Genomic DNA, 14,272 nt, shown 5'->3' with positions numbered 1-14,272 from the left:
GGTTCTGAAACTTTTAGATTACCATTGATTGTTTCCGGAACAGTGGATAAAGTACTTGGTAAAATTCCGTTGTCAGTGTTACGGTCTTCTGGAGGTTGATGGTTCAATCCTCATGTTGCATACTGGTCTATGTAACATGGGTATATATAACATGGGTATATATAACATGGGTCTATATAACATGGGTATATATAATATGGGTATATATAACATGGGTCTATATAACATGGGTCTATATAACATGGGTATATATAACATGAGTCTATATAACATGGGTCTATATAACATGGGTATATATAACATGGGTCTATATAACATGGGTCTATATAACATGGGTATATATAACATGGGTCTATATAACATGGGTATATATAATATGGGTATATATAAAATGGGTATATATAACATGGGTATATATAACATGGGTATATATAACATGGGTATATATAACATGGGTCTATATAACATGAGTCTATATAACATGGGTCTATATAACATGGGTATATATAACATGGGTCTATATAACATGGGTCTATATAACATGGGTATATATAATATGGGTATATATAAAATGGGTATATATAACATGGGTATATATAACATGGGTATATATAACATGAGTCTATATAACATGGGTCTATATAACATGGGTCTATATAACATCTCGTTTGTGTCCTTGTGTGTGTGTGTGTCAACAAAGGTGTTTATGGTCAATGTGTGTGCGTGTGTTAAGCGTATATTTTGTGCAATGTTGGTGTGCAACACAGACAATAAAACATTGTTGTATGCATGTGTGACTGTGTCACAGACAATAAAACAACTAATTAAAATCAGTCTTTGTAACACACAGGCAAAGAACATACCTCTTTCGAGTGATGTGCAGAGAAATTTTTTAGGGCAGGTGCTCAAGAGAAAAACGGTGTCTTAGTGGGGTACAGGCCTATAATACATTGGTCTGTAAAGGGCACTTTTATAACAGGAGTAAAAGGGACAGTTGCTTGAGCACCCTTAGTAACCTATTCTGCACATCCCTGCCTCTCTGTTGTGTCGTCTTTTTTCTCATTATCCAAGTTCATTTTCAGTCAAAGGAAACCAACAACTATAGGTTATATATTTGATATGACTTTATTTGCGTTTTACAGTTTGCAACGATTACATCTTTTGATTCCTACATTATGCTAAGGTCGCATATCTCCCCGCTTTCAAACGCGGAGACAATATCTTTCGTGCTCTTGTCCAACTCCTCTCTTTTTCCAAACTCTAAACCAAAACTGTTCGTGTCTCTTCTAAACTGTCTTATTACGTCATTAGTACACGCAGCATTACGATCACCTGATGTCATCACTAAATCCCCTTTATTGTTTATGTTCTAACATATCACGTTAGCATTCTCGATGCATTTTTACCATAAATATTTTTACAATAAATATTTTTACCATAAATATTTTTACAATAAATATTTTTGCCATAAATATTTTTACATATTTTTGTTCATCATAAATATTTTTACAATAAATCTTTTATCTGTAAAAATACCTAATTCGTCTCGATACATATTTTCTCGCATTCTATTTTCACGGCATCAACAATGATCATAATAATAAACTTTCAGATTACTTGGCATCCCCCATAGTGCACTCAAAAAATACGGGCGGCACTCAAAAAATACAACAGCAAATTATTTAGGACTTCTACTCAGTCATGGCTGATGGAATGAGAACATACTACTCCTATGAATTAAATAAAGGGTTCTATTCGAAAGTCAATGCTTCATTATTTTTTTCAGTATCTTACTGTTCTCATCTTGAGTCTTATTTTCACAACGTTTCGATGTTACCTGAGACTTTCTTCAGAACTCATAGCGTAATGAATAAAGTACTTGGTAACTTCAGTTCAAAGGTACACTTTTCTGGAGGTTGATGGTTCAACTCACAGTGTGAGCATTGCTTAAAATACAATTCTGAATTACTTAGGACTTCTACCAAGTCATGGTTGACAGAACAAGAGAATGCTACCCCCATAGATTAAATAAAGTGTTGCTTCCCAGCTGACTACAACATGGCCATTTTCAAGTCGAACATAAACAAGTTCATGATGAGTTGTCTTTTTAAATAAATGAAAAAAAAAATCTTCCTCTCCTTTTCTCTTTTACCTTCCCTCTCTGTCCTGCTCTAACCAAGTCTGTCGACCTATTCCACAAATCCCAATCCTCAACATAAAATACCTCCAGAAAAATAACACATGTAAACCTAGAACCCCATCCTACAAGGTAGACCCCTACTATCATGTCTCCTTCTCCAACATCAGAGGTCTACGTTTCAACCTTCCATAGGTTGAAACACAATTACAGGAGACGAAACCAGACATATTCTTCCTAAGTGAAATTGGCATTAGGTCGACCACTTCCCTTGACGAATTCATAATTAAAGTATACTCTAACTTAACATCTAAATCTGACCCCCAAGATCGCCATGGACATGGAATATGTGTTTTCCGTGTGGTAGGGATATCTCCAGAGAAGACCATAATTTACCTTATATGTGCTTCCGAGTTGTGCTTGCTTACACCACTGCATTTATATTCGTTCTCTATCGTCCCCACAACAGCGGAGTTAATATCCTTAAGAGCATATCTGAAAAAATTGACCACATCCTGTCTGCTCACCCTTCAGCTAACATCCACATTTGTGATGACTTTAATGTTCACAATGCGGAATGGCTGACCCACTCTAACAAGACAGATGATGAGGGGAGTTTCTGTCATGATTTTGCCATTGCCTATGACCTCACTCAGATTGTCCATGAACCGACCCGAGTGCCCAATACTTCCGGTCAGTATGCTAGCCTTCTAGACCTTTTTCTCACAACTTCCCCTGAGCTATGTTAAAGTTCCGTTCTGTCTCCTCTGGGATCTTCCGACTATGCAGTAGTATCAGTAAAGATAAAAACGAAATGCAATAAGCCTGGAGATGTACCTCTCCACTGTACTGTATATCGATACTCTACCGCTGACTGGGATAGCTTCCGTACACTTATATCCGATCTACCACTGCATTCGATGTTTAAAAAAGGTGTCCTCCATAGTATCAGACCTGACTGAATGGCTAATTGTAGGCATAGATAGATTCATACCATCCAAAAAATTCCAACAAAAACCTAACAGCCAGCCATGGTTCTCCCCAGAATCTGCTGCTGCCATCGCGCACAGAAATCACTTTTTCCATAACTACTAACGTAATAGATGTACTGAGACTAAAGCTGCTTTCAGGACTGCCAGTAACCTCTGTAAAAGAGTAATAAGAAATGCAAGAGAGCTATATGCTCAGTCCGTCAAATCCAAAGTAGCTGAGCAGCGGATTGGTTACCACCAGTTTTGGCAAATAGAAAACAGGATCCTGAACAGAAGCGTGCGTTCTATCCCAACCATCGTCAATGGACCTGAGGTCATCTCGTCAGCATCAGACAAGGCCAAACTATTTGCCAAGAACTTTGCAGCTAATTCTACCCTATGCGACGAAGGCCATCAACTCCCTGTATTTCCTCCTATAACGGACAATACGCTCTGCAACATACAAATATCTGTGCATGAGGTTGCCAAGCTAATCAAGAACCTTGATTCCAGTAAAGCAACTAGCCCAATCATTGTGCTGAAAAAGCTTCAACTAGAACTTGCCCCCATACTTACAAAACTCTTTAAGCATTGCCTTAAGGAGAAGTACTTCCCAACACCCTGGAAAACCTCATCAGTATGCCCTGTATTTAAGAATTCAGGTGATAAGTCATCCCCCTCTAAGTACAGACCAATAAGTCTCCTGTGTGTCATGAATAAGTTGTTGGAATCAATATTAAATAAAGAAGTAGTCAACCACCTCAGCAGAAATAACCTTCTTAGTGACATGCAATATGGTTTCCGTTCTGCTAGATTTACAGCAGATGTGCTAACTGTTATATCTCATAGGATTAGTGAATCTCTTGACTCTCTAGGGCAATTGCTCTTGACATATCAAAGGCCTTCAATAAGGTATGGCATAAGGGCCTACTTCACAAGATGTCCAGCTATGGTATAACTGGAAATGTTTTCTTGATCATAAAATCATTTTTCTCTGATAGGCTCATAAGAGTAGTAGTTGATGGGCAGAAATCAGAGGCCATCAATATTAATGCGGAGTCCCTCAGGGGTCCATCCTAGGCCCAACTCTCTTCCTGATCTACATCAATGATCTCCCAAAACACATACTTAAATCATTCGTTGACATCTATGCTGATGACACGACCATCTATGGCAACACATCAAAGGCCGTAAATGACAAAGTTCTCTCAGATTCTCTCTCCTTTGATCTTGAGCGCGTGGTACAGTGGGGGAGGAGGTGGCTGGTTACTTTAAATGCATCTAAAACCAAGCTCCTATCTTTACATCATCAACGCTCTGATCCCCATCTGGCATCAATTGTGATGGATGGCTCTCGTCTGGGTGAGGCCCCGTGTTTTGACAAGCTTCTGGGTTTGACCTTTACTCCTGATCTGAAATGGAACACGTACATCAAGTCTGTTGCCAAGGTCGCTGGAAAATGGTGGGATCCTTCTACCGCTCCAGAAGATATCTCACCCCTGATGCAATTCTCTATCTGTATAAAAGCCAAGTATACCAAAGGATGGAGTACTGCTGCCACATCTGGGCAGGAGCTGCTAAAAACAGCCTATCCTACCTTGACAGAGTACAAAATAGGCTTTGTGGCTTAGCGGATGATGCCCTTTTCTCTTCCCTGCAACCTCTCTCCCACAGGAGAGACGTTGCGAGCCTGTCTTTGTTTTATCGTTACTACCATGGCAGGTACTCGTCTGAACTCCAATCTTTGGTCCCCCCTCGCCAATCTTTCACGAAAAACACCTGTCTAGCTGAGACCAATGTCAACAATTTTCCCCACTCCTTATCTGTGCCAAAATCAAAACATAGATTCCATGAACAAAGCTTCTTTCTTAGAAGTTCACGCCTGTGGAACTCTGTTCCGGTTGCCTGTTTCCCACCTGACTACAACCTGGATGTCTTCAAGTCCAATGTGAACAAATTCCTGATGAACCACCTCCTTAAGTAAGACACTTTATCAGATCTCCAAAACTAACGTACTGTACACACGATAACCCTTATCCCCGAGTGGCTTCCGGGCCTTGATAAGTGGTGACTACCTTGTAAAAAAAAAAAGTAAGTTATCAAATTTCCATCATCGCTTATTCTTACCTAACACCCATTTTATCCCTTATCCTTGTGTGGTTTTTAGGCCTTCATAAGCAGTTGTTGTAAAGAACCCACTTTTCATCACAAGTTACAACACAGTCGAGAAACGGGTCGTTCTTGTTGCGAAAGAGAAGGGAAAATGATCATAACGGCATTCCTTTTGGTTGTCATTCAATTCGTGAGGCACTCATTTATTAAGTATTTTTGTCTTTCTAATCTCTCTCAAGTGGTTGAAACTCATTGTATACTTTACATCTAATTCAGAAGTTCTTGAACAGTTGTGCGTGGATTGGCTTTGATTAAAGCTCTTAATTGATCATTGTAAACATCCAATGCCCAACTACTATGCTCGTCATCTTCAAGACTCGTCGCTGTCACGAAATTTCTTAAAACACAATTATGCTGTGCGTTCCGTAGTGGTTCCTGGGTCAAATGCTTTGTTGATATAACGAACTGTTTCACCAGCTTTTTGGCTTAGTTTGAATTAAAATGAGAAATTTTGCGAATTTGCTTTTTTTTCCTTCTTGAATTCAACTTTCTGAACAGAAAACATAATTGGTTTAAAACGGTTGCAATTTAAACGATTAGATAGAGCAAAAAATGTCCCTCAAAATGATATATAAAGTAAAGGTATTATGACGAAAACTTATTTGAAAATACATCATTTGAAATTAAAATAAAAAATTCCGTAAAAATGTCTTCTGAACAAGAGAGTAAGATTAAGAATCTTATCCAATGAGCAATCTTTGACGAAGGAGAAAGGAGGACATCAGAGGAAGAGGGGTCTTAGATGTAAATTGAATGATCCGTTTTCAGAGAGTAACAAATTCACAACACGCAAACAAACACACACACACACACACACACACACACACAAAGAAATATAAGATGTAACAATAAAATTATCGCCTTAGAAAAGACGACAAGATTCCATTTCCATTTGATAAAAACCAGTTTTCTTTGTTTGTTGCAGGCCACTTACTTGTTGGCAATTCATGTACAAACTCCAATAGTGATAGGAGTCTTCTATCATGTCTGAAAGGGACGCAATGTTCAACGAGCGAGATTCGGGATGTGCTGTTGTACAACTGATACTCTCTACTGGTCCAAGTTATGACAACAGGACCATTGCCAACACCCATAAAATGCATCGCTGGATTGACATGAATAATAGGGACGTACCCAGAGTGATGAAAACAAAGTTTCCAGCCACGGTTATGGTCTTTTGTGTGGTTTCAAGTGAAGGCCACATCATGCCACCTCACATCTTCGAAGTCGGTTTGAAAGTCAACACCAAAGTGTTCCTGGATGTGCTGAAGAGTGTGGTGATCCCCTGGTGCAATCAAGTGCTGCTGGCAGACCCTGGGTGTGGCAGCAGGATTCGGCAACAGCTCACAAGTTCAAAGAGACCCAGGCTTTACTTCAGAAGGCATGCTGCGAATTTGTACCCTTCTCTTACTGGACCCCCCCCCCTCCTCTGGCAACCTAAACCCACTGGACTACATGGTTTGGTCATACATCACCAACATGACCTCCCACAACACTAAAGCCAGCCTGATCGTTCTACTTCATAATCAAGTTACCTGAATTGATTTTTTCAAGAAAAGTTTTAAAATAAAGTTGTCGCGTTGTTTTCTTTAAGGCGACAACTTTATCGTTCCACCCTGTACATTCACACATATGCACAGCTGTAGATAGAACTAAAAAATCAAAAATATGACTTACCATGACAGAATGGACCTGCATGTCTTTCGATGCATCCTCTGTTGCAACTACCTGTGATTTGATTGCAATCTCCATAGAGACAATTGTCGCATCTTTTCGAACAATCGATTCCATAGGTGCCTTTTTTACAGTCTGCAAAGTTACATAGAATTTTTGGAGACATTTGTATACAACTCAATTTACTTTAAAGAAAATATTTTACAGCATAACATCGCAGTCAGTTAAGTCTGCACCTAAAAAGTGATATTTTTCCTTTGTTTATTACGTTATTTATTTATTTTTTTTACATGGGGGTCACCACTTATCAAGGCCCGAAGGCCACTCAGGGATAACGGTTATTGCGTGTACAGTAATCAATGAGATAGTATTGTAGTAATCATTAGTATTGGGGATTTTGATAGAGTGTCTTACTTAAGGGGGCGGTTTGTCAGGAGTTTGTTTATGTTGGACTTGAAGACGTCCAAGTTGTAGTCAGGTGGGAAACAGGCAAGCGGCAGAGAGTTCCACTGGCGTGCAGTTCTAAGAAAGAAGCTTTGCTCATGGAATCTACGTTTGGATTTAGGCACAGATAAAGAGTGGGAAAAATTATTGACAGTAGTTTCAGCCAGACGGGTGTTTCTCGTGAAAGATTGGCGAGGAACAAATAATACAATATTCTCAGTATTTATGTTACTAGCGTAGGGGGGGGCGGTTTTCCCAGGCGTAAAATGCGCTTAAACATGATATTTTAATTTGTCCAACTTTCGTATTTATTATAAAAATCGTGATTTCAAAAGTAAAAGTATTTAGGTGCCATCAGCTAGAATCGAAACCTAAACTGTAGCATTCAAAGCTGGTGACGTTACCACTGCATCAACATTACACGCACAGAAAACAACTAAAAATTAAAAATAAATTAAGATGAATTTACAAAATGCTTAACGATTTTTGCAATTTTGGCACATTTTTTGCCCCTTAAAAACAGTTTTAACAGGCTAAACACCCATAAAAGTACGGACCATAAAAAATCTAATAATTTGAGGTGCCTAACGCCTCTCTGCGAATTTTAGTTTCGGTAGAGATAGAGTTTGAAAATATGGAGACAGACCGACAAACAAACCGACAGACAGGCAGACATATAGCCGTTTATATATTAGATTATTATTTGCATGTCAAAACAATTGGAGTTATCGCCCTTGTTTTAGATCTACTTGTTGCTAGGTGTCGTCTGTGTTGTCTTTTTCTTCATTTTTTTCAAATGCAAAACCTTAGCATTAAAGATACATTTTCGTCTCTCCCTACTTTTACCCTGACAAAGGCACAAGGGCTAAATACAAAAAATAAACGCACAAGAGCTACGAGGAGTCTTCAATAAGTTTCCAGGCATTTTTGTAGATGCATTTAAAATTGTCATAGAAACTTTAAAAGTCAGTATGTTATTGTTATACATCTTATGAGATGACTGACCAACTTTTATGATTTCAGGTTCAAATGAACAGCTACAGCAGAAATTGGAATACACTACTATAACTTGATTGTCACAGTGTGTGAATTTCAAGAATACAATCTGGATGTAAAGGCACTTTAGAAGAACGGTATGCAATATAATTCTGTTTCTGATGCACGATTCATGCAAGATGGGCTGAAGCATTCTATGTTTCTGTGGCATTTTTTCCAAGTTTAAAACAGAATTTTATTGCATATCGTTCTTCTAAAGTGTCCTCACGTCCAAATTGCATTTTTGAAATTTACCAGCTGTGACAATCAGGTTTTAGTAGGCTGTATTTCAAAAGGTAGAAACGGATTATATTCACTTACCCTGACTGCAGTGTGGGCCGAGATGGCCAGGTTTACATCCATGAATACAACTTCCGGTTTCAAAATGGCAAAGGTTGTCTTTACATCCTACACAATTCATATCGCAGTGGGGGCCATACTTTCCAATTGGACATTCTGTCGAAGAAGAAAAGTTTGTTTTAGCTGCGTCATCAGTCGGCAACACTTCACATTTTTGTTGTAATGAATCTTAATATTTAAAAAAACTACATGATCAAATTTGTAGAATTTTTTTTTTATATAGAAATTACTCCAGGCCACATTTCATATTTTTTGTTTCAATAAAATCTTCATATTTTCAAAATTGTTCTTTTCATCAAGTGCTTTCGTGCGTTGTTTGGTGCATATAAAATATCCCTGAAGATTTTGCCGATAAAAAAATATCGATCGGAACTAAATATTAAAATCGGATAAAGCAATCCAAATCCAAAAAAGTTTTGGAATTCATTTTTTAAAAGAGCTTTTAAAATTGTAAATTGACAGAAACAGTTTTGTACAAATTTTGATTGTAATCCATGTTGATTTTTAACTTTTAAATAAGAAATGTGGCTTGCATTGATAAATCTGCTCCAACTTATTATGTTCCAATGCATACGGCATAACTTTGGTACACAGGTTGTCGTTAAATCACTGAACTTAAGCAACGTTTAACCTAGTCAGTACCAAGTGGGTGACTATTTAGGAATACCACTTGCTATATGCTGGGGGATGTCGCTACCACCCTGCAGCAACTACAAAAAAACTGACGTCATCGTTTCATCTGCCCTGACCAAGAAATACATGCAATTGGTGCTGAATTTAATATTCCCATGAAACTTCCTCCTTTGGAGGAAACCGGTTCAACCTGTGTAAGGTGAATGTTACTAGCATAAAGAATATGTAGTAGTCGATATTTACACATCAACGTACAAAATCAAAATACGTAAATGCATTTGTGCGCAGGTCATCTGCGCATACACTATCCTGAATAAAAACAAATAATTATATTTTGGACTAATCAGAAAACGTTCTGTATTTATTTGAAATGATCTTTCTGGGAGACACTTAAATCCTTTAAAAAGCCAAATAAGCAGAGAAGTTTTGAATACGTTTTTCTTGGCCCCTGAAAAGTGCGGCTCTTAATTAATTGATTCAGACGTCTTCAATGTCTCAATTTAGGAACCCCCTTGTTTTTACAAAAACTTTAAAAATATTCTATTTTTCCTATTGCTATAACTTCCATCTTAAACATTACATAAAATATCTCTTCTGTGAATATATGTCTTCTTAACTCATTATTTTGTTTTGTTTATCGTATGACAATGACACTCGTTTCCTCACATTTGATTATAAACCCTGCAAATCTTTTTCACTGAAAATATTTCTTTGAATCTAGCTTATCGTAGCCTCGCCGTCACCCTAACAAACGATGGCAAGGGCTACTCAACCAGAATAATGGCAGCGTGCAATGCATGTTTGCTTGCAAATTGATTTTCGACACTTCGACTCAACCCAGTTGCACGCACGGCTGTATAAAGATCGTTTCAGCTATGCGCACATTCGCCTTTCCACACCTATGCAAATTCTGCGGACATAAAAATTAAAATTCTGTCTTTTCGCACCGACGTAGTTGAAAGCACCCCACATGACAGGGGCCTTAACTTTTCATCCAATCGGCATTCAAAGAAAGATTTTCTAATAGCTTTCACTGGGAGCCGGTCTGTTACCTATAAAAAGGGCACTGCGTGCCAAATCTAGTCAATCGAGCCAAGCCCAGCATGTTGTAAACAACAAGATCGATTCCGTCCTCGTGACGTTAAACTCGTGCGCACCAGTCATTTAATTCTCCAATTGGAAATGGATTTTTACCCTTATCTGATTTTTTTTGCTGAAGTAAGCAATTGAATTCTGATTGTTTTAATTTCATTTAAAAATTACCTCACTAGCCAGGATTACTTTCTTGTTAAATTTTATGTTTTAATTATTTCTGAAAAGAACTGGTTTATCCTAGCTAGAATTTTAACTTTTCCTACTTCATTTCATAAAGAACGTTTATAACCTCGATCGCAGGAAGAGGATCTCAATTAAAGGAAAACTTTCCGGGTTTTATTTCCACTTATTTTCAATTTTGAGAAAATAAATTTTGAATAAACTTTATTCTCCGCCTTGGTCATCTTTTGTTTTGATTGTTAAACGCAATTGACATTTTTCTATTTTTATTTATTTATTTTATTTATTTTATTTATTTTATTTTATTTTATTTTATTTATTTATTTTTGATTTATTTATTTATCTTATTTTATTTATTTCATTTTATTTTATTTATTTATTTTTTTATTTTATTTTATTTATTTTATTTTATTTTATTTTATTTATTTATTTTTGATTTATTTATTTATCTTATTTTATTTATTTCATTTTATTTTAGTTATTTATTTTTTTATTTATTTATTTATTTTATTTTATTTATTTATTTTATTTTATTTTATTTATTTTATTTTTTTTTATTTATTTATTTTTTATTTATTTATTTTATTTTATTTTATTTATTTATTTTATTTATTTATTTTATTTTATTTTATTTTATTTATTTATTTTATTTATTTATTTTATTTTATTTTATCTTGTTTTATTTATTTTATTTTATTTTTTTTTTTTTTTTATCTTATTTTATTTATTTATTTATTTTTTTTTTTTTTTTTTTTTTTTTTTGGATTTTGCGGGATTAACACCGATACCCACAGTCCCGCAACAGGCTCATCTTAAAAATACTTATTCCATTACAAAACAAGTAAAACCCTAAAACAGGCGTAAAACACATCCCTGAAAAAAAAACTGGTGACCGACATCCCATAAATAGAAATGACCCTTTCGTCTGCATCTGAATCAATTCCCCCCAACTTGAAATTTTCATCAATATAGTCGACTTACTTTCACAAATGACGGAATATTGAAAATTTGGTCTACATTCTGACATGAAGTACGTTTCGCCCTCGTAATACTTCAGAGCCATGTAATCCCTTCGAAATGGAGAGGACGAATGAAAGTTGCTGTAGGTCATGTTGTAATAATGGTCGTTACAAGTTTTCCACTGGAAAACTCCGTGTTCCTTTCGACCGCCCATCCATACTTGTTGCAAATGGTATTCTGCAAACAAAAGAAAGAAAATTAATAAAATCGAAGTTTGAAATAATAAACAATTGTGAAGATTCGAAACTTATCTCTCTTTCTCTCTCTCTCTCTCTCTCTCTCCCTCTCTCTCTCTCTCTCTTTCTTTATTTCTCTCTCCATCCCTCTCTCTTTCTCTCTTTTCCTCTCTTTCTATCTCATCCTTTCTCTTTTTCTCTTTCTCTCTTTGTCTTCCTTTCTCTCTCTCTCTCTCTCTCTCTTTATTGCTCTCTCTATCCCTCTCTTTCTCTCTTTTCCTCTCTTTCTCTCTCATCCTTTCTTTTTTTTCTCTTTCTCTCTCTTTCTCCCTTTCTCTTTGAGCTATCAGGAATTCCATCCCCTACTCTCTTAAGGTTCATGTGAGCCAGTCTATAAAATCCCTCACACGTTGCGTGCCGGCCTCTTTTTCGACCCCAGCAGGCTAGCGGCTGAACTTCCGTTACAAAGGCTTCGATGGCAATCACTGAAAGCCATCCGCTCTTTCTTCACCGTAATCACATTGAACAGGTACTGCTTCTCGCTGCATCTCCTGGCGATTGCAAAAAGACAGTCATTATCCACCCTTCAATGCTCGCTTACATTGCAACTAAGGCCAAGAAGCAGAATATATTTACGTCAACACGAAAAGAGCCAGAATTGAAGGAAGCACACGTGCACCTGTTGCTCGAACTCTTCATTCAAAAAAATTCCCGCGAACCACGTTTTCACAAATTTAACAATCTTCCTCGTTTCTGAGCATTCATCTTTTTCTTGTATTAAATGCCTTTTTTTTTTTTTGCTCACCCAGTAAAATTGCTTTCAATATTTTATACATTTTTCGTGTTCATTCTCATGAAAGTTGCCGCCATATTCCTGTTTCAGAACTTATTCTCAGAATCATCACCGCATTCTCACGTGTGAGAATTGAACTTCTTTTCAGAGTTAAATTAACCCCAACATTTCTAATTAATTCAACTATGAAATGCCCATGTGCTATATAAATCTATAAACTAAAAGTAAATTATATTTATAGCATAGGGAGATAAGTGCAAAACAGGAAACTTTGATAGTATGGTCACGTTAAAAGAGTGTCTGATTTTTTTTTTTTTAAGCAATTGATGTGACAGTGTTAGTTGACAGGAGAACGCCAATGAAAATATGTGATGAAGTGATAAGGATGGATTTAAGAAATAGAAGACCTGGTCAGATATAAGTTTGTTTGGGAATCAGTTTCTTAAAGCCGTCCACCACATGCCGACGTGTAATGGATGATGATGATGATGATGATGATGATGATGATGATGATGATGATGATTATGACGACGACGATGATAATGATGACAATGATGGTGAATATGATGATGATGATGATGATGATGATGATGATGATGATGACGATGATGATGGTGATGATGATGATGATGATGATGATGATGATGATGATGATGACGATGACGATGATGATGATGATGATGATGATGATGATGATGACGATGATGATGGTGAATGTGATGATGACAATGATGATGGTGAATGTGATGATGACAATGATGATGATAATGTGATGATGATGGTTCAGCCTAATTTCTAAAGCACATTTCAAATAAAGTTGTTTTTATTTTTTTGGACGCGTGCTCTCCTCATCTTAATTTTTATTGTCCCAATTTTGGATGCCCTACTCACTTGTCATCTTCAATGGTTTGTCAACTAAATATTGTAATTTATGAAAATATATAGCAAGGAAGCTACACAGCCTTCCATGTTTTGTCCTCGCAGTGAACAATCAGGATAAAATAGCGTGATGATTCCTTACGGAGATGAAACGTGAAAGATTCTTTGCAGCTTGATTGCCATATAATTTTATACGTTACTACCTAGTTCCACTCACGTATTGAGCACTGTTCAAACTCGAGAGAAAGCACTAAACAGACCTCCACTGGATAAGGGTTTAGAGGACTGTGACCTTGAGGAGTCTTGTTGCCACCCAAATTCCAGTGAAGACCAATAGTTGCTGCCAGCAAGAAATCAATGGTAAGCTTCTGTTGTGATAACGCAAATTTAAGGTTTTCGAAGGAGGTGAACAGTATTGGTAATCTGGGGAGACTTATTTATACTCAGACTCCAAAGAACACCACAAGTCGTATTGTGTGTCAATAACACGGTTAACGCGGTACGAGTTGAACCCAACTGGCTTGTGTCGAATTGAGTGGAAAAGGGGAAAAAACGTTATTGGTGACATAAAATCAAACTTGTTAACTCCGGGTCGGTGAACAATTGCACTGAGAGATTGACAAGTGCCACAGGTAAGAGGGTGCATTCTAGTTACGAACGGTTAACAGGGATGTTACCCCCACCCCCACCTCCCACACACACA

General features: G+C 36.8%; 1 protein-coding gene across 15 annotated transcripts in view; it reads right to left on the bottom strand.

Moving 5' to 3' along the window:
* LOC145278112 (uncharacterized) overlaps window positions 1-14,272 on the bottom strand; it is a 274,399-nt gene that overhangs the window by 221,655 nt on the left and 38,472 nt on the right. For all 15 annotated transcript variants that reach the window (XM_080130385.1, XM_080130390.1, XM_080130398.1 and 12 more), the window contains exons 5-7: window positions 11,683-11,898; window positions 8,755-8,889; window positions 6,958-7,089 (exon numbers count right to left, since the gene is read on the bottom strand). In XM_080130385.1, the coding sequence (XP_079986511.1) occupies window positions 6,958-7,089; window positions 8,755-8,889; window positions 11,683-11,898 (483 nt within the window). The remainder of the gene's footprint in view (window positions 1-6,957; window positions 7,090-8,754; window positions 8,890-11,682; window positions 11,899-14,272) is intronic.

This window comes from Euprymna scolopes, chromosome 6 (assembly GCF_053919585.1).
Source record: "Euprymna scolopes isolate OS-2025 chromosome 6, ASM5391958v1, whole genome shotgun sequence".
Taxonomy (NCBI): Eukaryota; Metazoa; Mollusca; class Cephalopoda; order Sepiida; family Sepiolidae; genus Euprymna; species Euprymna scolopes.
Note: the sequence above shows the minus strand (reverse complement) of the source record. Positions and strands in the feature narration are given on the sequence as shown.